The sequence below is a fragment of the Solenopsis invicta genome, chromosome 1 (assembly GCF_016802725.1).
Source record: "Solenopsis invicta isolate M01_SB chromosome 1, UNIL_Sinv_3.0, whole genome shotgun sequence".
Taxonomy (NCBI): Eukaryota; Metazoa; Arthropoda; class Insecta; order Hymenoptera; family Formicidae; genus Solenopsis; species Solenopsis invicta.
This window is the reverse complement of record NC_052664.1, coordinates 20,186,461-20,212,767: the sequence shown is the minus strand read 5'-3', so window position 1 is coordinate 20,212,767 and position 26,307 is coordinate 20,186,461. Positions and strand designations below refer to the sequence as shown.

Sequence of the window (26,307 nt, the reverse complement as noted above, 5' to 3'; positions counted from 1 at the left end):
AAATTAAATGTCTTGGAGAGCACTTTATAACAATAAAAAATACTACAAATAATTTTTTAAATACTTTTCCTCACTATTTACCTGTTTTTTAATTTTTATTTTGTTACTTACAGCATTATATTAGTACATTATTTTATTATGTTAATTGCTACAATTAGATCTTTTTTAAATAACCATGTGTTTATTACTACTTCTATTACTATCTCTAATTTTTATTAATCAAATAATATACATGTATAATAGCTAAAATATTACATTATTATTAGTCATGCAGCATTACTCAGCACCAACTTATCGATGTATTATAAAAATAATTTTATAATAAATACTAGAAAACAAGTTGTAACTCCGTTACAAGTTTTCTGTAGATCCTGTGTAGATATATTAATGGTCATAAGGATTATTAATATATTTGAGGTCAAGTTGTTGCTTTAGATTTTCTGTTCAGTTCTTCTTGAATTTGCTGCAACGACTTGCCCTTAGTCTCAGGCATGTAGAAATAGGTGTACGGTACAGCAGTTATAATTAGCAAAGCGTACAGATAGAACAAATATTTTTCCGTCATCAAATTGATTAACGGTTGATATGTTGACGTGGAGATGAAGGACGATATCGCACCGATGATGCTTCCGAAACAGCCGGCTACGCACTTCACATGTGGCGGAAAGATCTCACCTAAAACCGTATTGGGTACTGAGACGATACCGATGTAGACAAATAATTGAAAGAGTAATATCGAAAAAATTGGTAGACCCTGAAGATTGTCAGCGTCATATCCTGCATCGAGAAGCTGATATTGTATTCCCAGGCATATTAGCGAGATCGTGACGGCCAAACTGGAGACGATCATCAGAATCCGTCTGCCGAATTTATCGACTAAAAACATGGAAAGCATGCAACCGATGATCCCAATAGCGGTGACGATGATTACGATCACCGATGGCTCTATGACGGTGACTTTTGCGTTTCGCAGAATAGTCTCCATGTAGAATAGCACATTGTTCAATCCGCACATCTGAAGATATATAATGAGCATGGTCACGAGTATTTGCGCTTTCCAGATATACGGAATTCTGAATTCCTTCACAACGTCCGCGAGTGACAAACTCTTGTTCTTTTCGAGAAAGTCTTTCAGCGTTTCCAATTCCGACTCCACGTCGCAATCGCGGTGATACCAGAGTATCGAGGCTCGTGCTTTATTTTCTTCTTTGATCTTGACAAAATGATGCGGCGATTCCGGCAACCAACTGAAAACGATTATCACTGGGAAGCTTAGGATGAAGCATATCGTAGCGCTCATTGCCATACTTAAATATGCTCCCATGATGCTCATCATTAGGTTTCCTACTGACAGTCCACTTACAGCTGCAAAAAACACATTAATTTTTGTTAGTACTTATGTATATATTTATTTATTATTAATGAGATTTTATGCTTAATACTTTAAAGTTTTTTGCTTTTTGTTTCCTGTTATATCTTATTTAATAAATCAAAAGTCTAATTACATAGTTTCAAATTATAAATAAGAATATATCTATTGTATACGTAGCTATCTATTATATTACAGTTAATTATTATATTTAACAAAAAAATTTGTTATAAATATTATCTTTCTTTGTTGTTTATAATGTCTGATAATTGTTCAAATTATTTTACAATAACAGGGAAATATGTTACTTTTAGAAATACATTTCTCTATTTTGCTTTGGTAACAAATTGAATAACTTTAGCAACATTTTGTTATATGAATAAATGTACTCAATAACATTTTTAAATTACAAATTTTGATATAATATCAAATAACTGCTTACAATAGTTAAGTTTGACTTCTTTGCCGGATGTTTTACATCTTTATCGATTTGGTGCGATAACAAAATCTATTCCGTAGTTATTCCACACCTCATCGAACGTTATCTAATATCTTAATATATTATTCAAAAATTAAATGAAATGATAATATTGGTCAGTCATCTTTTTAAAATATCTTGATATTGAGGGCTTGTATATTTTCAGAATGTTTTATTAAGACAAAAAAGTTATACATGCATATAAACTAATAGCGCATACCTAAAACAACTAGAGCTCCGCGAATAGTAGGATCCGCTATTTCGCCTAAGTAAAGCGAGAAGCAACTGTACATCTTTCCTAGACTGATGCCAGCTAGTAATCTGGCTGCGTACAGCCATTCCACTCGATTAGCGACAATTATAAAGACCCAACAGATAGTTATTGGCAAACTTGTCACGAAGATCGTTGTTTTAGTACCGAGATAATTGACGGCAACAGAACCAGAAATGGCGCCAATTAGTCTGCCTAGGTTTAATAAAGAAACTACCCACGAAGCTTCGTCCATTGTCATGGGAATATGAGATTCAGATGAAGTCAGATATGCGATGTACGGTGAGCTCCAAACCGCTATCAGTCCCATTTGCAGCTGCAGAAGATTAACTAAAAATCGGATTAGTTGTTATTTATTTTTATTTTTATTTTAACTGATGATTAATTTTTTTATATGAAAGTGTAAGTAAATATTTCTTCATGTAAAATATCAATATATTATAGTTTAAAAATTTCTTTATCTTTTTTAATTGATATATTTAATGATAGTTGATATATTTTATTGATATTAATATAAATAATACATGCGTACAACAATAATATATACTAACCTCCGATACCAGCAATCCATTGGGGCCATTGTGCTTTTTTACTTTTTGTCTTTTGTATTTCGTACTTCATCGTGATGTGTCTGTTGATTGCTTGTGATTGAGACTTTTTGAAGACTTTTACTCTACTGAAAAGGCGACGAATCGTAAAGGTCGTTCCATGTCTTGGAGATAAAAAGTGCAAACATTTTTTAATGTTTAATGAGCTATTAATCCGCGGAAGAATGGTAGAATTAGTAGCTTCTTACCATATTTACCAAATTTATTATTCAAGTTATCCACGTATATTTCTTAACTTTATAATATGAGTAATAGAACACAAAAATGATATTATTGTTTTGTTAATATCTACATATTATTTTAATACATTTTTAATTAAATTAAGCAGCTGTTAAATTTTTATTTTTATTTTTATTTTTTTTTATTACTGTTGTTAACTTTTACAACTCAGTTTACATTAGTTAGCTACTTTTCCTCTTTTATATCTTGTGTCATATGGCGTATATACATTGCATAGATTGTAGAACTAAATAAAATTAGAATGTTGTAATTATTTATCTTAATATTCCGGTTCATTCACTGCAGACGTCTTTGATGACATCACACATGAGGAAATACGTTGAACATGAAAATACCGAACAAATACATCAAAAATATATTGAAAGATCTTTTAACCTACATTAAAAGAAAAACTTTTTAAAATTGAACATTTTGTTTAGTAATGACAGAACAGATTTGTAAAATACTGAGAATTTTTCTTTGTTTGGTTAATAAATAATTTGTATTTGACGAATTTAATATTGTCTAATCAAGAACGAAAGAAGGTATTTAATAGCTGTTGAATTAAAAGAAATATTTGCTTTCACCTATATAAAATATAAGTCATCGATATATTTTTGCACTAGAATTTTTTGAAATATAAAAACACTGTTCTAAAATGAAAAATAATGTAATAAAGATTCAACGTTTTGATGTATAATTTTTCACGTGTACATTGAATATTTACATGTGTGTATATTTTTTGTATCGATGTATGGAATGTGATTTTTGTCACCGCTTTAATATAAATTGCTACTGTGAATGCGAACTTAGCAATCAAACTAATAGGAGTTTTTATTATCAGTTATATAACAATTTTAACAATAGTAAAATTAGGGCCAATAAAAATGCCACTGTTAGTCATTGACAATACATCACGACAACAAACGATATAGTAGTTTATAGCTTGGCAAGAACTTCGTATTTCAAACAATTCTTTTATCGCCTACCGTTATTCCTGTTAAATTTGGCACAGAAGACGCGAATTTAAAAGAAAGTGCTCAGGTGTCTAGGTCGAGCCAAGCCTAAGAGAGTTCGATCGTTTATGAGATTGTCTACGCCCTCTTATTATTATATTTTTGTCTTTGTGGATTGCATTATAATCGAGTTTCAAATTGTCTAGAAAAATAAGAGCCGAGCGTGAGACGTGCGTTTTCGCACGCGCGAACAGACGAAAGATTCTGGTTTTTTCATAAATATATTTGTTGCAAATTTTGCAATCGGCATATCCATCGACTGAGATTTCTGCTCGTGTTGCGTTATGCGCGGGGCGCTTATCCGCGCTTATATAATAGCACGTCTTTCTTGACCGTTAGATCTCAATGTACGACCGCAACATTCACATCGATCAGTTCACAGTATCAGCACGGACGCATCACTTGCAAAGATCTATCTTGAATGTGCATGCTCTTGATCTATCGGGCATCGGCAATGAAAGAGGTGCACATTGGAGTATGCCCATTACATTTTCAATAATTTCTTACGCAACTCGCCGAGCCGCACCTTGAATCCTGCCGTCTGTCTAAATGCGATTCAGTCGACTCAGTAACGATTCTGTTAATTTACATACCCGTCTTCCAGTTGCTCGCATTTTGCATTTATATCATTCACACATTTTTTGGCGAGTTTCTAACAATATTATATCTTTTACATTACGGTAAAGCTAATAATGCCTTTTCGCAAACTCAGAGAGAGAGAGAGAGAGAGAGAGAGAGAGAGAGAGAGAGAGAGATATGAAGAGAATTTTTTTTAGAAATTACCTTCAAAATTATAGTCGTGGAACTACCTGATCTTCAAAGTATTTTATTTTATTAAAATGTACTGAGAAATCTTGTAAAATTTAACCCCAAACAATTTTATAATACCAAGATAATATAAGATTTTATAATTTTATAAAAATTTCTTTTTAATTTAAATAAAATTTTATTAAATTATAAATATTTTATATTATAAAATATTTTGGAAACTGAAGAAACCATCAAAAAATCATCTTTCTTTAAAGATGGTTTTAACGTAAATATAAAATATTTTTTATTGTATACTATGATGTCTATTTTTGATTTATATATATATATATATATTAGGAAAATGAGTTACTGAGTTTTGTTAATGAAGGCCGTTTGGTGATTGTGTGCGACCTAAGTTAAACAAGTAGTAAACAGTTTTTATGTGTGAGGAATAAACGTGACGGATCTTATGCATTTATTGTGTGAAACTTTCACGCATCTTCAGTAGAGATAGAAATGATAAAAGTAACTAGAAAATTGGAAAAAAAACTGTAAAAAAAACAATTTTTATACTCTGGCTTCGCAAAATTGTTTACTAGACTATATACATATATTAATGCTAACATAACATATTAATGCATATATATATACAGGGTGTATATATATATATATATATATATATATATACAGGGTGTCAGGTAACGATCGCCCGTGGTTTCGTGGATTGATAGATCAAGTAAAACTGAGCAGAAAAATCCTTTACCATTTTTTAATATTTGCCATAGTTAACGAAATAAAAATTAATAAAGTCTGCGAATAAGCGCGTATCACCGCGCGCAAGGACCGCCCGCCGGTCGCCGAGACGTAGGCAGCCGCGGCTGTAGGCGCGGCGCTGTGCGGTGAGGAGGGAAAACAGCTACTGCTTTTCCTTCCTCACCGCACAGCGCCGCGCCTACAGCCGCGGCTGCCTACGTCTCGGCGACCGGCGGGCGGTCCTTGCGCGCGGTGATACGCACTTATTCGCAGACTTTATTAATTTTTATTTCGTTAACTATGGCAAATATTAAAAAGTGGTAAAGGACTTTTCTACTCAGTTTTACTTGATTTATCAATCCACGAAACCACGGGCGATCGTTACCTGACACCCTGTATATATATATATATATATAGTGTGTACCGTCTTTATAAATTTATTTCATTTGATAGGCTTGTATCATGATTAAAATTAAAACAAAATTTATAACTACACCGTTACATTTATCTAAAGTGCTCTAAAATATTATTTTGAGTAATATTATAATTTGTACGATATATTCAATGTTTATATTTATCAATATAATATTTTCTCACCGTGTATCTATATCCGTTTAGTACAGAACATTCTAGCAATGTTGAAGCAACTTTGGAAAGTTTCTTCAATGTCACTGAAATAATGTTGCAATGTTGTCACAATGTTGGTGAGATATTACATTGTATTCTATGCTGAAATTATATGTTAACTGTTGCAGTATTTAATATTGTAAATCGCACTCGTCTTCTCTCTTATTACAGTATTTTTACGCATTTTTTTGATAAAAGATTCCATTTAAATTAAATACAAATCTTAGAAAGATAAAATCTATTAGTTTACATTCTGCATTTTGCTTGCATTCTAATCACAGTAATTTTTCTTAAGAGTTAAAATTGAAACGAGTTAACGTATTGCATAGTATATAGGAAATATAGACAGTCATCATAATCAGGTAAATAGAATACGTGAAATCAATGCAAAATTATTTTTTCAAAAAAGGAAGGTAAAAAATGGCGCCAAGTGTGTGTGTGTGTGTGTACCCCTCAAAACTTTATTTTTTTTCTACAAAACGCAAGTGGCATCTTTTTATCCTCACTGAAAATTTTTCGTATTTTAACTCATGTGGTACTCTCTTTAATTTTTATACAAAACCCAAGTAGTACTATCTTTGTATTATTATCATTAAAAAATCTTATTTCAACCCAAGTGGTATTTACTTAAAAATAAATATTTTAAATTTAATCTAATCTATATGTATTTTTCCAAAAAAATATATGAAATCTTTAAATTGTGCCAATTATAAAGAGAATATATTGCTCTTTGAAATAACTGCTGTATTTTTTTTAACAAATAAAGAGCAAGTGATAGTATTTTTATTTTTTTAATAAAACCCAAGTGTCGTATCTTTAATTTCTTTTTAAATAAAATTCAAGTGATACTATTTGTGTATTTCTAATGAAAAATCTGTTCTAACCCAAGTGGTTATATTTAATTTAAAATAATTTCAATGTAATATGTAACATTTAATCTCAAAGAATTTAAGAGGAAACAAAAATATAAAATTTTATTGAGATAAAAAATTTTTAAACTACAAAAGCTTGGCGCTGTCTAAATATAATCTAAATATACTGTTGTAACAATAAAAATAATAATTACTTTTTTTCTCAAATTTAACAATAAATTATAAGAAGTGACAAATAAGATCGAGTGGAGCGAAATAAAGATCTTTTAATACTTATATCAAACACGACTACTGTACTTGCAAACACGATTGCCGTCATTCAGTTCCTTAGAAGTAGATATATAGCGAAAGAAACAAATTTGAATAATTCTACATTGCAGAAAATAATTAATAATAAAATTTGACTTTAACTTTACGTACCTTTTCGAAATTCATTAAAAATTGTTAATTCCTGTGTTAGAAGGAAACACTGGTAGGATTAATCTTCAACATGTCTTAGAATTCGTCTATCTTTGTTGAAGCAGCCAAAGTCCTGAAACGTCTTACTCGGGCAAGAGCTTAGCAAACATTACATCACATATGAATCAACAATACAAGCAAGACAACTGCTTGCTTCTATGCAGTCAATAACAGGTGCATAAATTATAAAACAATTGATAATTATTTTTGTTATTATATTTACAAATAATTTTAAAGAACATATATATATATATATATATATATATATATATATATATATATATATATATATATATATATATATATATATATATATTTATATATTTATATATACACACACACACATAAATTCAACAGTTTTGAATATATATATGTGTACTTTTTGCTGTCGTTTTTGGTAATATTTATTGATTTTTTAGTTATATTGTATATTAGTTATATTGTATAACAATAGAAAGTATGTACTTAGATAATTTGTATGTATTTCAATTAATAATGGTATGAATAATTTTATTTGCTACAGAGTTTCATCAACATGTATTTTGACTATTTATATGTTAAACGAATTAATTATGTATGTAATTTGTTATAGTGAGTTTATCACTATGTTTTTGAAAGTTAAAAAAAAATTTTTTAATTATTTTTTGTTTATTTCAATATACGATATAAATAGCTATTATGTGAATAAGATAATTTTGACAATTTTTACGAGTAACAAACTATTTGAGAAATTTTATTGGTTAACGACAAATTTGATTGAATGCTTTTTGTTTGATATTGAACAAGAAATCAATATAATCTAAATTATTTCTTTTTTTTATAAAAGTTTTGCTATTGCGCATTCTCTATTCATTTATAACTATAACTATAAAATACTATATCTATAAAAAATAAAATTTTAAAGTCTTAAGCTTAAAAAATATATATACGTATATGCAAGAAATGTATATGATTATCAAATTAAAAATTTTATTTTTATTTTGATTTATAATGATTTATATATTACATGGTATTTAAATTAAAAAGTAATATTAGTTAACATGAGAAGAACTAGATAGGTAATTAACAGATGAATAATTATTATGTGCATAAATGCATTGCATCAAGACATGTGATTGCATCTCGTATTAAGTGTATATGTTACGTGGAACGTATTTTACGTGTTTTTATCCGTTTCCATTACAATTCCTAAAGATAGATGCGGGTGAAATTAGCATCCTAACATTAAAATTCCGCAGTTTTGATTATAAGTCCTTCATGTTTAAAAGCCTAAGAAAGACTCTTTAAAAAATTGTTGATAATCGTTTAAATGTCTATTGGTATTTTACAAATTGTTGGTTACAATCGCGTGAATCATAAGACTTTTCGTTAGAGTTTGTCGAGAACTGCCTAGAACTAACTACTAAAAAAATTTTTGGTCCTGGGACTTACATAAGTTTTACACTGCGTGTATAATTTATTGCACAAGTGTATCGAATGTGCAAATTTCTTTGACTGACGCGTGTTTGTCATTTATACGCATAGACTATTGCACAGACATTTCTTAAGAGAAATAAAATTATTCTTTTATGTGATTGGACAACATTTGGAGCATTTATAAATATGTATGTGTCCTCGTTTTTTCTTTAGTTTATCATTTAAACCGCTTCATTTTTCTTGTTGATTGACAAAACCACTTATATTATCTTGTCTTTTATTATTTTTATCTTTATTTGTCGTATCGTCAATAACATCAAGTTCTGGAATACTGAATCTAATTAAAGAAGCGAATATATGTTTACCATTTCTATCTTTTTATCTGTGCGTTTAATAGCTTTCTAGTTTGAAAAAATAATACCATTATGACAGTTGAAATTGGAGTATACACAATATCAATGAATTTTTCAGCAACGTCGATATTAAAATATATTTTATGTATTTTCCTGCTTATACATCTCTGCTTACCGGAATTAGATTGTGCAAATAGCATTAGCAAGAATTATTTTTATATTACGATATATTGTATAGAGCAATGCGAAAAGTGAAAGAGATTTTTTTTGGAAACACTTTCTATTTTTTTTGAGAATCCGTCGGATTTAAAATCTTATTTGTTTTTATGCAGTACGAGTGATTCAATGTATCATGCTTTAAAATTAATTGATAACGTTAAAATTAAATGCGTGTCTTTAGTCGCATCTTTTTCTTACCTTTTGATACATTAATATTTTGTAAAATGACAATTTGCTAGCAGTCAATAATTATGTCATCGGCATAAATAATTTTGACACTAATTATTTTTTCATTTAAAAAAAAGAATAAACAAGTATTAACCATATCACATGTTTATGACACATACAGTATTATATTATCAGATTATATTACTTTATTACGTTAATTGCTATAATTAGATCTCTTATAAATAAGCATGTGTTTTATCACTAACTCTATTACTATTTCTAATCTCTAGTAATTAAATATAACAGTTATATAATAAATAAAATAAGGTATTAAATTATTCTTACTGTTTAATGCATGTACAGAGATAAAATACAATAAAAGTAAATAAATATTATTGTATATTTATCAGATGTTTTTCATGAATCAGCTTTTGTCTTTCGACTGCATGAGTCCGCTTTGTTCAATCGAAATAAACATATTCCAGCGTGATTGCAATTTGTTAGATCATTATTGGTCGTGCAACACCGACGTATGTCATGAAAATACTTTTGTAGTAAATGCAAGAAAACAAGTTGCAATTTTGCTATAAATTTCCTGACCGTATAGATATATTAATGATTATCATGATCATTAGTACATTCAAGCTCAACTTTTCAATTCAGATTTTCCGATCAGTTCTTCTTGAATCTGCTGCAACGACTTGCCCCTAGTCTCAGGCATGTAGAAATAGGTAAACGGTACAGCGGTTACTAATAGCAAAGCGTATACGAAGAATAAATATTTTTCCGTGATCAGATTGATTAAAGGCTGATAAGCGGACGTGGAGATGAAGGAGCATATCGCGCTGATGATGCTTGCGAAACAGCTAGCTACGCATTTAACATGCGGCGGAAAGATTTCACCCAATACCGTATTGGGTATCGAGGCGATGCCAATGTATATAAATATCTGAAAGAACAATACCGAGAAAATTGGTAGAGCCTGAAGACTGATGGGGTCATATCCCTCGTCGAGAAGCTGATATTGTATACCCAGGCATATTAGCGAGATTGCGACGGCTAAACTGGAGATAATCATCAGAATCCGTCTACCGAATTTATCGATTAAAAATATGGAAAGCATGCAACCGATGATCCCAATAGCGGTGACGATGATTACGATCACCGACGGCTCTATGACGGTGACTTTGGCGTTTCGCAGGATGGTTTCCATGTAGAATAGCACAATGTTCATGCCGCACATCTGATGATACGTAAAGAGCATGGACACGAGTATTTGCGCTTTCCAAATGTATGGAGTTCTGAATTCTTTTATAACGTCCGCGAATGGTAAATTTTTGTTCTTTTCGTGGAAGTTCTTCAGTGCTTGCAATTCCGACTCTACGTCACAATCACGGTGATACCAGAGTATCGAAACTCGTGCTTTATTTTCCTTTTTGATCTTGACAAAATGGTGCGGTGATTCCGGCAACCAAATAAAAATGCTTATCAGTACAATGCATAGGACAAAGCATATGATAGCGCTCATCTTCATACTTAAATATGTGCCCATGATGCTCATCATTAGGTTGCCTATTGATAATCCACTTACAGCTGTAAAAAAAGACATTAATTTTTGTCAGTATTTATGCATACAATTATTTATTATTAATGTCGTTATGCTTATCATTATCTTATGTATATCGTTATGCCTAACATTGAAAGTTTTTTTTTTTTTCCCCATTATATCTTATTTAATAAATTAAAAAGCCTAATTATATAGATGTAAATTAAAAATCTAAATGTATTTCTATATTGAACTATTTTTATTATAACTATCTGCTATCATATTACAGTTAACCCTCCATTGCTCTCGTATGAGGCAAACGCTTAGGTCACATCTAATTATATATATATTTAACATAAAAACTGGTTTGACACTTTTTGACTTTTTGTTTATAATCTTTTAGATTATATTTATGTTATTTTCTCAGTTTTGTTTAGTAAAATTTTTATTAAAGACTTTGTAAATTTTAATGTATGGTACATTTGAACGCTGTGCTCATACGACAGCAGTCGTATTCATTTGCTGAACGAGAGCTTTGATATCGTAGCCGTTTTGTCGCGATAATAAAATCTTTTCTTTTTTTGTAGTTATCCCACATTGTAAAAGCTTCTAATATCTCAATATATCAGTTATCAAATTTTGAAAGAAATATTTTACATCATAATGTAATTATAATGTAATTATCTAAAAATTGAATGAAATTATTGGTTAGTTATTTTTTTCTTTTTTAATATTTCGATACTAAGAGTTTGTATATTTTTTGAATGCTGCATTTAAACAAGATAATTTGCTCATACATATACGGAAAGAACAATTTTGCTGAAATACAGATCTGAAAATAATTATGTTTAATTATTAAAAAATTTATTTTGGGCATTTAAGGTAGTTGCTAGAATATTAAAACTTTTTACAATAAAGTCATGATGTTTGAATGTTTTACATAACAATTATGATAGTTTAACATAAAGTTATTTTCTAATCTGTATTTAAATTTTTAGATACTATAGTTAAATTGTTCTTTCCATGTATGAATACGAGTAGTGTGTTTTACCTAAGACAACTAGTGCTCCGCGAATAGTAGGATCCGCGATTTCGCCTATGTAAAGAGAGACACAGCTGTACATGTTTCCTATACTGATACCAGCTAGAAACCTGGCTGCGTACAGCCATTCCAGTTGATTAGCCACAATTATAAAGAGCCAACAAAGAGTTATTGGTAAACTTGTCACAAAGATTGCTGTTTTAATGCCGAGATAGTTGATAGCAATAGAACCAAAAATTGCGCCAATTAGCCTGCCTAGATTTAATAGAGAAACTATCCAGGAAGCCTCGTCCATTGTCATGGGAATGTGAGATTCAAATGAAGTCAGATATGCGATGTAAGGTGAACTCCAAAGCACTGTCAGTCCCATTTGCAACTGCAGAAGATTAACTAAAAATCGAGAAATTATTAGAGGAAAGGAGGTGGTTGTAGAATACCTTTTTTTTTCTAATAACTCAGTACATGTTAACGCGACACAATTCTAATCAACTCTAATTTATTAGTCATAGAGTTCTACTAATCACCCTATAAGTAGAAGTATATGTATAGAACGAACGGAATTTACAATTTAGTAAAAACAGAAAGAATATGTTTGTGAAATAGCTGGGGAATCGTGAAATACTAACAGCTAATGTCTAGCTAATCTCTAACATGAAAGGTACATTTATTTATGAAAGGCATAAATTAATGATTTTTTTGTGTAAATTTTAACGTAAATAAAAATTACAAAACAAAGTTTTACAAACATTTTATAAAATATATTTTATTTAAAAATCATTTTTTTAAATAATTTTGTGGCTTGAAAATATTTTTTAAATAACTTCTTTGCTTCTAATGAACATTATACAACATCTACAATGAAATAGTAAAGTCACAAGTAAGATGCACATGGCAAACGCCCGTTCCACAATCATAGACCACATATAATATTACTTTATTTACTGAATTTATACATATATTACGACACATTAAATTCTATAATATTATTTGAAATTCACATTCAAATTAGACTAAAGTTAAAAAATTAATATGTAACATACTTCTCAAAATTTACACACGTGTAAAAATTTTTGCTTCCTGAAATGCAGCTTTTATAAAAACGCAGCGAATAATTAGTAACCTTTCTACAATATTTAAATAAACTGTAATGAAGTAATTTTAATTTTTGCTTTTAGAATTCAACGCGAATTATACGATATATCATGATATTTCATCACCATAAATATATTCCACAACCACCGTCCTTTTTCTATTTGTTATTTTTCTTTGTTTCAATTTTAACAGATGATTATTTTTTTTATATTTAAAACTAAGTATTTCTTTATATAAATATCAATACAGTTTAAAAACTGCGTTAAATCTTTTCGATTGATATTCTTAATTAATATATTTCATTGATATAAGTAGTATAGTAAAATGTACAAGATATACGTACCTCCGATACCAGCGATCCATTGATGCCATTGTACTTTTTTACTTTTTTTCTTTTCTATCTCGTACTTCATCATGAAGTGTCTGTAGACTGTTTGTGACTGAGACTTCTTGAGAAATACCACGTTTCACTTTACTAAAAAAAAAAGAAGAATCATACAAATCGTTTCATGTCTTTGAGATAAAAATGTAAACGTTTTTTTTAATTTTTAATAAGCTGTTGAAGTAATCCGCGGAAGAGAGAATGTAATTAATAGCTTCTTACCATATTTAGGAAATTATTCAAGTTATCCACGCATATTATATTTCTTACTTAAATTTATAATATGGTTAATAGAACATAAACATTTATATTATTATTTTATTAATTCTTAGATATTAGTTTTTTAATGTACATTGTATATACGGGGTGTTTATTAATGGTTGTCCCCACATTTTACCATAGGAGCACGCATTTGTAATTTCTAATATAATAATATGTTAGAAATATATATCCGTCGGTAAATCATGCTTCTATGGTAAAACGTAGGTACAATCATTATCGAACACCCTATACACACACACATGCGCACGCGCACGCACACACACGCACGCACGCGCACGCACACACACGCACGCACGCACGCACGCACGCACGCACGCACGCACGCGCGCACACACACACACACACACACACACACACACACACACATATGTATATGTATATGTATGTATGTATACATATGTATATATATGTAAATGTACATTTTTAATTAAACTAAGTAACTATTAAATTTTTATCAATTTTTTTATTATTCTTTAATTTTACTCAATTTACATAGTTAACTCAATTTACATTAGTTGACTAGTTTTATTTTTTATTTCAGTTTATGTTATATGATGTATTGTGTAGATACTGTAGATTATAAAGCTAAATAACATTAAAAATTTGTAATTATTTACCCTAAGACTCTTGTTCACTCGCTACAGCCGTCTTCAATGACGTCAGAGACAATAAAATACACCAAAAACATTTGTTATCTCGTCTTCAATAAATTTCTCGCGACTTGATTTTTTTATTAAACTGATTTGTTATCTTTTCGTACTTATTATGAATTAATATTATGTAGGCCTATAAATTAACGTGGATTTACGCATTATCTTGTTTTGACGAAGTAATATTTATTGTGTTATTAAACTAATTAATATTAAAGAATTTTTATTACTTTGTCTTTACTATGTGTTCTGGGCTATAAGCGAATACATTTGACTATTTGTATTTGTAGGGGTAATTAAAAGAATTAATGATAAAGTTTTAAAAAACGAAAGTTAGAAGACAAGTTTGATAAAGATTTACGTACCTTTTTAAAAACTATTAAAATTTGTCAATTCCTATGTTAGAAAAAAACGCTGACAGAAATTTTTTCCAATATGTTTTAGAATTCTTTTAACTTTATTAAAGCAGCAAAAGTTATGAAACGTCTTTTCCAGGCAAGATTTTGGTAAACATTAAATCGATGATATGATTCAACAATACGAGTAAGCTAACAGCTTGCTTCCAACGCTATCGATAACATAAATCGTGTACGAACAATAAAACAACTTGATAAATAGTTTTGTTATTATGTTTGCAAACATTTTTAAGGAAAATATTATTTAAATTCAAAATTATTCAATATTTTTTTGTCTTTTTTTGCAACGCCCATTTTAGTTATGTACATAATATAAATTACGTATTTCGATTATTTGCACGTATTTTAATTAATAATGGTATTAATTTAAATATATTAACAATGATATTAATAATTTTATTTTCGTTGAACAGAACTTACAAGCATGCATTTTTATTTATATGTTATAGGAATTAATAATTACGTTAGTAATTTGTTATAAAAAGTTTAATTATCATGATTTTGAAGGCTAAAGAAAAAAATTTTTCCAATTATTTTCCGTTTATTTTGATACATGACATAAATAGTTGGTATCTTATGAATAAGATAAATTCAAATTTTGCGAGTAACAAACTATTTGAAAAATGTTATTTGTTCATGATAAAGGACTCCGCATTATTGTTATAGAAATTGAGTATTATTCAAATAAGCTGAAACTTCAGCAAATGATACTTTGTGTGATGCTGATCAAAAGTTATCATTGTCTCAAGTTGATCCTAGAAGAAAATTGAAATGTACTTTAAGTATTTTATGTTTTTGTACATTTGTTATTTATATAAATAATTTACCTATATAGATCTATATAGATATATTACAAACGTAATCAGAATAAAGTTAACTATTACTTACAAGCAAAATAACAATTTAAGATGTCACAATAGTTTGTTATTCAAACGCTATGTTAAATTCTAAATCGAACATTTTGACTGCACGAAGTCTTTGTCAACGATAATATTTATTTTTATTATTAACTAGCTGTGCCCCGCCACGCGTTGCTGTGGTTCAGTCTGGTTAAATGGAACAGTAAGAAAAGAGAAAGCTATACAATTTTTGTGGGTATAATAATTTTTATATAAAAACACGCGCATATTCGAATGCAACGTTGTGTCAAAATTTCAAAGCATTCGTTGAAGAACTTTTGGAGATTTACGATTTTGAACAAACGAACATTTACATTTTTATTTATATACATAAATCATGGTTTTAACAAAAATTATTATTGAAAATATATCAAACAAATTACAAATCTCATTAGTAGGTTTTATACCAGATTTCAACAGGAACAGATTGGTCAGCAACAGTTTCCTTGATATATTTATAAATTCAATACTTTTAATTTTTATTATTTGACAAATAGGAAAAATTTTTTATCAATCGGACAAAATTATTAATATCAATTACGGCTCTTCACTTTGTTTCTCACATATATAAACCATTCCAATATTATCATTCATTTTGCTATGAAACTAATGTGACTAATAGAAAGACTAATAAAAAGACTAATAGAAATATTACAAATGCTTCAGGTAAGAAGAAAGATACTTCACAACTAAAGTAAATGCTTTTACTTAATTAGCTTTTACGAGATTAGTAACAATCAATTATTATTATTATTATTATTGAAAATAAACATTTAAATTATAAAGGATAAAACCAACTTGCTGTAAAAACAAGGAACAATCGATGCCTGTAAGGTATAAATTGAGTGACACAATAACTTATATGTCTTGCAAACACTTGTAGAGTTATAGACGACTCTCGTCCTATAGTATCTCTCTCGTCAAACCGAGCTCTCGACATCCCAGGGTATAGCCGGCCCAGCAGGTTGCTGTTACACATGAATTGCGTGTCATACATGAATTGCGACCGCACGTGCGTGGTGCAACTTCGTTGCGCACCCGTGATGCTGATTACGCAGAAATTCGCAGACACAATTATACTGACCGAACACGTAAAAAATAATAACGATAATTGGGCGCCAGGCACGAGGAAGCTGCTACTCTTACGCGAAAACAAACAAATTCTCTAAACTGGAATTCTTTAGGGAGTCAAGGGTAACAACGATTCCAATAACCGATTCTTAAGCCACGAAATTGGCAGAGAGGGTGATTCAGTGCGGGATGTAGGAGAGCGAAGAAATTTAGCGAGTATGTATATACGACACGTACCAAGAAAATAACAAGAATTATATTTCCTTGGACAATTTACATTACTGGCAGACATTCATTAGCGACAATAATGCGTTTTCCGTATGCAAGAGCGGTTGGGATACATACATATTGTTACATGGCCAGCGGTGCAAACTCATTCAAAGAACACGACGCTATTATCACGACGCTAACAACACTCTGACGATACACGACGTTCGCACACGCATTTCATCCATAATACACACAATGATTCTCGATAAAACATGCAGTCGAACACAAAACATGCAGTCGAACACAAAAGAAACACAACTGGAAAAACCGCACGCAGTTAGAAACGGACGAAACGTAACGCACAAGAACGGTAACGAAATTCGACGCGGGACTTTGCTGTGGTGTCGGCGAGCGCGAAATAAAAAAATGAAATTAATATGCGACGAAATCGAATGAGGCGACGCCGACGGAATCAAGCACACGATACTAAAATACGCGGACTTACTAAAATAAAATTCGCGCAATGGCCGGTTTCTCTTAAAAGGCGACACCGATGTATGTACATTTGCCGTGTGCGACTCATCCGGTCGGCGAAATCGGTAGAAAGATGTACAAAGATGTGTTCGTTACATCATAGCACGCGATCTCACAAGCTTCCAAAGCTTCTCGTTGAGACGGGCGAGTCGTTCCGAACAATTTTCCACAGCGAAATATAGCTCGAATTTTTCAAAGAGGACACGCAGGTCCTTTTACTCCACGCACGGGGGTTTGCGGCGTCTCGCGATTAAATCAGACTTATCACGCACGTTTGAAATTAACTGATAACGTGAAAATTAAATACATTTCTTCACACACACCTTTTCTTACATCTTCATGCATTAATATTTCGCAAAATGACAATTTGCAGTCAATAATTATCTCATCGGCCAAAACATTTTTGACTCTAATTATTATTCTGTTTAAAAAAAAAGAGTAAATAAGAGCAGAAGATGGGGCAAGAGGGGGTGGAGAGGTAAGGAGGAGTATCTTCTGTACCAAGTAATTCGAATGCAGGATTTATAATTGAGCATACGCATTAGATGTCGTTGAAAATTATCCATTGATCGTTGAAAATTATCCACGAGCCAGCGAAGTAGGCAGCTGCTTATTGAGTTAAACTACAATTAAATTTTTTTTTTTACAATTTTCTTATGATTTTATCTTATTTTTTTACTTGTGACATTTGTATTAAATTATACTAGTTTCTTTGTAAATGCATATATTTCCGAGACTAAATTTAATAGGCTGTAAAGTAAGAATGTTATTTTTTATTTTTGTATTTTAATGTCTTTTTTTCATTTTTTTAAAATAAAGTTTATATCTTTAAAGAATTTTTTAAATAGTAATTATATTAAAAGATAAATATCCCAAGAGTGTTGTACAAGTAAAGATGATTCGATAATTATGTAAACTTACACTGAGAGAAATCGATTGGTAGAATAGTGATCAATTGAATTTTATAATTAGTGGTAACAAAAACTTAGTTATATTTAACAAAACTTTTTATAATTTGTTGTATGAAAATAATTATTTGGTTAAGACTACAAATTGTTTAGTCAAAACAACAATATATATTTGTGATTATAACTATAAAATTCATTTAATCACTATTCAACCAAACATTGTTGATTTTATCAACAATTTCAACTACCAGTGTAACTTATATTCATCATCAAATCTTAACTACTCTGTTTTACGCCACTCTCCCCTAAATACATAGTAATTAATCATCTCACATGTTTATGACACATACAGTATTATCAATTTATATGTTTATTATTTTATTATGTTAATTGCTATAATTAGATGTCTTGCAAATAAACATGTGTTTTAGTACTTATCTCTATTACTATCTCTATTTTCTAGTAATTAAATAATACACATATATAATAAATAAAGTAACGAATTAAATTATTTTCACAGTTTAATGCATGTGGAAAGATAATATACAATAAATAGAAATAAATAAATATCATTACATATTTGCCAGATGCTTTTCATGAATGTACAACTTTTATTTTTCGACAAAATGATTCAGCTTTGTTCAATCAAAGTGAAAATATTTCATTGTGATTGCAATTTGTTAGATTATTATTGGTACTGCAACATTACTCAGCACCGACGGACGTATCATGAAAATACTCTCGTAATAAATGTAAGAAATCAAGTTATAATTCCGCTACGAATTTCCTGTTGATCCTATAAATGTATTAATGATATCAGGATCACCAATATAGTCGAGCTCAATATTTCGATTCAGATTTTCCGATCAATTTTTCTTGAATCTGCTGCAACGACTTGCCTTTAGTCTCAGGCATCCAGAAATAGGTGTATGGTATAACGGTTACCAATATCAAAGCGTACAAGTAGAATACATATTTTTCTCTGATCAAATTGATTAGAGGCTCATATGTTGAGGTGGAAATGAAGGCAAATATCGCACTGATGATGCTTGCGAAACAACCGGCTACGCATTTAACATGTGGCGGAAAGATTTCACTTAATACTATGTTGGGTATCGAAGCGATGCCGAAGTATAGAGATATCTGAAAGAGCATCACCGAAAAAATTACTAGAGCCTGAAGAGTGGCGGGATTATATCCTTCGTCGAGAAGTTCATATTGTGTACCCAGGCATATTAGCGAGATCGTGACGGCTAAACCGGAGATGATCGTTAGAATCCGTCTGCCGAACTTATCGATCAGGAATATAGAGAGCATGGAGCCGACAATTCCGATAGCGGTGACAATGATTACGACCACCGACGGTTCAATGACGGTTTCTTTGCCGTTTCGCAGAATGGTTTCCAAATAGAATAGCACATTGTTGATGCCGCACAACTGAAGATATATGAAGAGCATGGATACGAGCAGTAGCGCTTTCCAAAGATACGGAATTCTGAATTCCTTTATAACGTCCGCGAATGGTAAACTTTTGTTCTTTTCGTGGAAGTCCTTTAGTGCTTGCAGCTCCGACTCTACGTCGCAATCACGGTGATACCAGAGTATCGATATTCGTGCTTTATTTTCCTTTTTGATCTTGACAAAATGATGCGGCGATTCCGGTAACCAAATGAAAATGACAATCACTATGAAGCAGAGGACGAAGCATATGATAGCGCTCATTGTCATACTTAAATATGCACCTATGATGCCCATTATTAGGTTGCCTACTGATAATCCACTTACAGCTGTAAAGAAGACATTAATTTTTGTTAATATTTATGTATATAATTATTTTTTATTAATGCGATCGTTATGCTTAACGTTTTAAAGTTTTTTTCTTTCTTTTTCCTGTCATATCTTATTTAATAACTTAAAAAAATAATTATATAGATATAAATTAAAAATTGAAAGTTATTTCTAGACGGAAATAACAATTTTACTGTAGCATTTAAAAATTTTGTTTGGTACAGAATAGAAATTAATTTTATGTCGAGCTATTAAAATTATTGTGTGAGACGTTCAAGAATAATGATACTACTGCAAAAAGTTTGATCTTTCCAACAATTAACTTAAATGTCCAATATAAATTTTTAAACACTTTAACATAATTGTTTTCAGATCTGTATTTCAGCAAAATTGTTCTTTCCGTATATTATATACATAAGAATGTATTATATTACAGTTAATTACTGTTTAACAACAAAATTTGTTTGAATTGCTAATTTTATTTCTCGAATATAATTTTGTTAATTGTTTAAATTATTTTAATATAACAAGAAAGTATACTGTTGACTGGAAATATATTTCTATATTTTGCTTTGGTAACAAATTCAATTTGTTTGTCAGCACTGATTTTTATTTGAATATGTTTGCTCGATAAAATTTGTTAACAGATTTTCTTATAATATCAAACTTATTATAATAGCAAAGTTTGACCGTTTTCATGCCAAATATTTGATATTGTATCCGTTTTACTGTAATAAATTTTTTTTTTCCATATTTATCCTACATCATTGTGAATGTTATTTAATATCTCAATATATCTGTTAAGAAATTTCAAAAGGAATGCTTTGCGTTATGATGCAGTCATCTAAAAATTAAATGAATGAAATCGTTGATTAGTTCTTAGATCTTTTCAAAATATCTCCACATCAATCACTCTTGTACTTTTAGAGTGCTGCATTTATTCAAGAAAATTTGCACATGCGTATGAACATGTGTAGCGCATACCTAAGACACCTAGAGCTCCGCGAATGGTAGGATCCGCGATCTCGCCTAGGTAAAGCGGAATGCAGATGTACATTTTTCCTATACTGATACCAGCTAGTAATCTGGCTGCATAGAGCCATTCCACTCGATTAGCCACAATTGTAAAAAGCCAACAGATGGTCATTGGCAAACTCGTCACGAAGATTGTTGTTTTAGTACCGAGATAGTTGATTGCAACAGAACCAGAAACGGCGCCAATTAGCCTGCCTAAGTTTAATAGAGAAACTACCCAGGAAGCCTCGTCCATTGTCATAAGGATGTGAGATTCAGGTGACGTCAGATATGCAATATACGGTGAACTCCAAACCTCTGTCAGTCCCATTTGCAAGTGGAGAAGACTAACTAAAAATGTGGAAATAATTATTCGTTATTTATATTTGTTTCAGTTTTAACGAATAATAATTTTCTTTATATGTAAATGTAACTAGATATTTCTTTATATAATTATAAATGTAGTTAAAAACCATATTAAACTCTTTCAGTTGATATATTTAAATAATCGATTGATATTAATATAAACAGTACAATATATATAGATACGGGATATACGTACCTCCGATACCAGCGATCCATTGAGGCCATTGTGCTTTTTTACTTTTTTTCTTTTGTATTTCGTACTTCATCGTGATGTGTCTGTTGACTGTTTGTGACTGAAACTTCTTGACAAAATACTGCGTTGTACTTTATTAAAAAAAAAAGCGAAATATTGTAAAAGTCATTTCATGTCTTTGAGATTAAAAATGTTAACATCTTTTAGTATTTAATGGGTTATTAATGTATTACCCACGGAAAAATGATAAAATGAGTAGCTTTTTACGATATTTATTAACATCATTTATAAAATTGAAATTAATTTTTGAATATAATTTTTTTTTATGATGAACTCAAAGTTTGTCTTAAAGTTGTTTCTTAAAATGTTTTCTATAAAATGTTCCAATTGTTACAAACTTTGCATTTTATAAGTATGGCAAATAGATCAAATAAAAAATCGTTATACATTAACTAAAAAGTAGCATTTTAGGCAATCCCATTGACTGTGTCACATACTGTGATTACTGAGTTATTGATATCGAGTTTAATGTGTGTAGATAGTAAAATAGTGGAATTTCTCTTCAATATGTCATTACACAATTGCATTTACATAAGTTACGTTTATCAGCGAATGTTTTGCATACAGAAGTTAAAAATAGCACAATCACATACGACTACCATTTGTTATAGTGGTACAACTTAAAACTTGTAATTTTTTAAAGTCACGTCGTAATGACAATTGCATTTTATTTTGCTGAAAACATTTGGAATGCATGCATTCTTCTATATGATATTACAATCACGCATTGATATAAAAAAATGTGACTTTATTTAGTGTTTAGACAGTGTTCATATTTTAATCGTTTGCATACAAAATCTGTAACATCAATGAGTACAAAACAATGGGTAATTGATTGCCTAGATGGTCGTATAAAGAAAGCAGGGTCAAAATGTAAAACATTAAAATTAAAATTAACGATAGATGAAGGCTCTGATGACGTAAATCAAAGGAGAGATAAAATACCAATAAGAGCCGACACTGGATGTTAGTGTGTAATTACAAAGTATATTGACAGTCAGTTGTTAACAAATACATATAAACGTTTCGATTGATCTGCAATTTGGATCATCTTCAGTACATCAAGTTAGCACGCGGAGATTGAATACATGTAACGCAGATGCAAATGTTTTAGCATGTTCAGATGCGAAAATGCCACATGACAAATACGGTCTGTATCAATGTAAGGTAAAGACTTTGAAACTACTAAAAATTATAAACAAGGTTTACCGTTATATAAAACAATGTATATAAAGAATAAGGAAAACAAAGGAATATAAATAATAGGAGCATAAATAATGAAAGATAAAAACGTGAATTGACTTACGTGAAAATACAAGTTGTTTACAAGTAAAAGCTGCGAATAGCAATATGCGTACAGTAAGACTGATTTTCGAAAACTGAGCGGTATATTGGTGCTGACACGATATGTATAATAACAGAGAAAAACATTAACGTTCAAAAAACAAAAGAAACAAATTTGAAATAGTATGAATATTATTCAAAAAAGTACTTAATAGACTAATTGTCATAGATTGTATGCAGGTAGATAAAGATAAAGATGAAGACAAAAATTGAAAAATAATTGATACTGATCTTAAATCAATAACAAAATTGGGACGATTTAAGTGATGAACCAGAGAAAAGATAGAAACCAACATATTTGAATGCATGTCCAGAATTGATTATTCAATCACATGACATCGCAAAACAACAATTATACCCTACGTTCTTAAAAAATAGCAGTTTATGCAATAGTGTGCGTATTAATAATAAATATGTAGCAGTTAAAGTAAGAAAGAAACTTGGGCATTTGATGCTCTTGTGCAATTAATTATGCATGCATAGTTAAGGAACCTACAAAGGCAAATTGTAAGCCATTCGAATAAATATTTATTCGTACAGTTATTTCTAAGCATTTTTAAGCGTGAAAAAATTGTTCGCGCCGATTATACGTGCACTGTTATTATACGTGCACCACTATTATACATGCACTTCTATTGAAAGACACAAATGTATCAACGTTTTAGACATGTCGAATTTTTAAATGCTAATTACAATGTGAATTATTTGATAGACATTGTTTTTATAAATATAATGCTAAGCATTACATGTAACAATTTTTGTCACTAATGATTATTTTATGAAACAAAATTTTGCATTCTTAGTACACTATGAACTGGAGATTTTAGAAAAATATAGAAAGTAATTAATGAAGAAGTATTTAAAAAAATAAATAATTTGTGTTCTAAATGTAATTGTATTAATAGAAATATATGAATGCAGTATAATATTAGGCACATTAATAATAAATCGAAATTATAAAATTGAACGCAAATTATCAAACTTGTTAGATGATATAATAAAAATAATAACAGTTGACAAAAGAAATTATATATTATATAACGTTATTAATTATCGATTATATGACTATACCGAATCAACTACAAGCTACAGAAAAGGTCATTATGCAGCATATACTCACACAAGAATGCACTGATACGAGTACAACGATCTTCAAAAACACAAAGCATTATGTTGCCAGCAAAAATAATGTCGTAATATATAATTATGTTATACAATCATGAAAACGTATTCAATTACACTCACTGAAATGCAAGCAATTATAAGTATGCTTCTTATACATTACATCATTTACGTTACATAATTTTACTGTATATCGAAATACTGTATATCACAAAACGTTATATATCTTACATTTTTTTTTTATGTGACTTTATTAGATACTAATATATATATATATATATATATATATATATAGTGTATATGTATGTATATATATATATATATATATATATATATATGTATATATATGTAACGTTACATATTTGATATGTACAAGGCATATTTAAGTCGTGCAATACATTTTATTTCATACTCTTTATTATTTCTTTAGCCATCCAGTTTATATTATTTTATAAAGATAAAAATTGTTTGAAATTCTGAGTAGTTCTGATTAGACTTTTGGACAGTTCTCGATGAGAGTTTTAACGTAAAATCTTATAATTTAATACGATCGCTACATAACGAGATATATTTAATTTGTTTTTTTTTTTTTGAAACTTTGTTATAAGTCAGAATTTTTTAATTTTTTGATCTAAGTTTTTTTTTAATTATCGAGAACACATAAAAATAAATAAAATAACTGAAATATTCGAGGGGGAATTCACAACCCAAAATTTTGTACACCAATGCCGATTTTTGGCATTGCTGTAAAACACTGCCGACATTTTTGTACACTGCCGACAATGCTTATTGTTAGTCAATGCCTACAATGCCGTCAATCCTATATTAAAATTAAGGCAATGCCATGCAATTATGAACACTACCGCGTGCCCATTATCATACGCCAATGCCTGCACAAGAATTCTAAAGCTTTCCCGAAGTATTCTACACAATTATACAAAAAACTTCCAAAAATTTTATTTACGAACTGTATCTATACATTTTACTGTAATTGCACATTATTATGTGATGTCTTATGCATAGGTATACCTAACTTCAAACAATAGAATACTAAAAATAACAATGTCTGTTAAGTTAGCACCCCCACCACAAAAAATCGAAACGCCACTTATGCCAAAATTAAGTGCTTTTTATGTGCTAATTATGTACCCTATTTGAAATTGTTGTGCTCGAGCGGTTTAGCAGGAAAATGAGATTGAAGGTGGGGGTGCCAGCTTAACGTTAAGCCAGCACCAACTCATATAAATAATTAATAAAATAAAAAAATAAATACACTAGAATTAAGTGCTTTTTATGTGCTTTCCAACGATATATAAATAAATGTTCGTACTCAATCTCTTCGACCAGAAAATCGTCCCGAAAGTACGAATACACATTAACGGTACAAGAGTAAAGTACCAGAAAGAAAGCAATTCTGAAACTGATTATAGGCTTAAAATATTCTCCTATTTATGTGCTTTCGAAATATGCAAGACCAGATTTTTGTGCTCAACCACGTGATCGAAAAACCGACCCTGAAGTGAGCACCCCACCGTTCAGGTACAAGAGTAAACTACCAGAAAGAAAGCAATTATGAAATTGATTATAGGCTTAAAATATTCTTTTATTTATGTACTTTCGGAATATGCAAGAAAAAATTTTTGTGCTCAACCCCATGATCGAAAAACCGACTCTGAAGTGAGCTCACCACTCTCCAACCACTGACGACAATGCCGTCAATATTATAGGTCACTGCTTACTTTTTTCGGCAGTCCACTGCCGAAATTTTGTACACCAATGCCGGCTGTGAATTTCCCCTCGGAAATATTAT

The 26,307-nt window shown here is 30.0% G+C and overlaps 4 protein-coding genes across 10 annotated transcripts in view; 1 reads left to right on the top strand and 3 right to left on the bottom strand.

Annotated features, from left to right (window-relative positions):
• Nucleotides 1–26,307, top strand: part of LOC113003147 — a 208,417-nt gene that overhangs the window by 63,501 nt on the left and 118,609 nt on the right. The gene's annotated exons all lie outside the window — the stretch shown is intronic.
• Nucleotides 53–7,569, bottom strand: LOC105207036 (facilitated trehalose transporter Tret1-like). 5 transcript variants are annotated; one of them, XM_039451532.1, is made up of 5 exons: nt 7,384–7,569; nt 6,062–6,193; nt 2,670–2,794; nt 2,068–2,448; nt 53–1,365 (listed from the first exon to the last, which is right to left on the bottom strand). In XM_039451532.1, the coding sequence occupies exons 3-5, from the start codon at nt 2,737–2,739 to the stop codon at nt 419–421; spliced, it is 1,398 nt and encodes a 465-aa protein (XP_039307466.1). In that variant the 5' UTR covers nt 2,740–2,794; nt 6,062–6,193; nt 7,384–7,569; the 3' UTR covers nt 53–418. The 5 variants fall into 5 exon arrangements, with proteins under 5 accessions (XP_039307466.1, XP_039307473.1, XP_039307483.1 ...); XM_039451539.1 differs by having other exon boundaries at nt 6,062–6,135; XM_039451549.1 differs by having other exon boundaries at nt 2,670–2,791; nt 6,062–6,135.
• LOC105196414 (facilitated trehalose transporter Tret1) lies at nt 10,225–15,072 on the bottom strand. Its single transcript, XM_011162352.3, has 4 exons — nt 14,938–15,072; nt 13,602–13,733; nt 12,176–12,556; nt 10,225–11,171 (listed from the first exon to the last, which is right to left on the bottom strand). Exons 2-4 carry the CDS (start codon nt 13,672–13,674, stop codon nt 10,225–10,227), a joined length of 1,401 nt encoding a protein of 466 aa, XP_011160654.3. The 5' UTR covers nt 13,675–13,733; nt 14,938–15,072.
• LOC105196413 (facilitated trehalose transporter Tret1) lies at nt 19,149–23,402 on the bottom strand. 3 transcript variants are annotated; one of them, XM_039451556.1, is made up of 4 exons: nt 23,338–23,402; nt 21,975–22,102; nt 21,383–21,763; nt 19,149–20,397 (listed from the first exon to the last, which is right to left on the bottom strand). In XM_039451556.1, the coding sequence occupies exons 2-4, from the start codon at nt 22,042–22,044 to the stop codon at nt 19,451–19,453; spliced, it is 1,398 nt and encodes a 465-aa protein (XP_039307490.1). In that variant the 5' UTR covers nt 22,045–22,102; nt 23,338–23,402; the 3' UTR covers nt 19,149–19,450. The 3 variants fall into 3 exon arrangements, with proteins under 3 accessions (XP_039307490.1, XP_039307491.1, XP_025987072.2); XM_039451557.1 differs by having other exon boundaries at nt 21,975–22,077; nt 23,338–23,393; XM_026131287.2 differs by lacking the exon at nt 23,338–23,402 and having other exon boundaries at nt 21,975–22,189.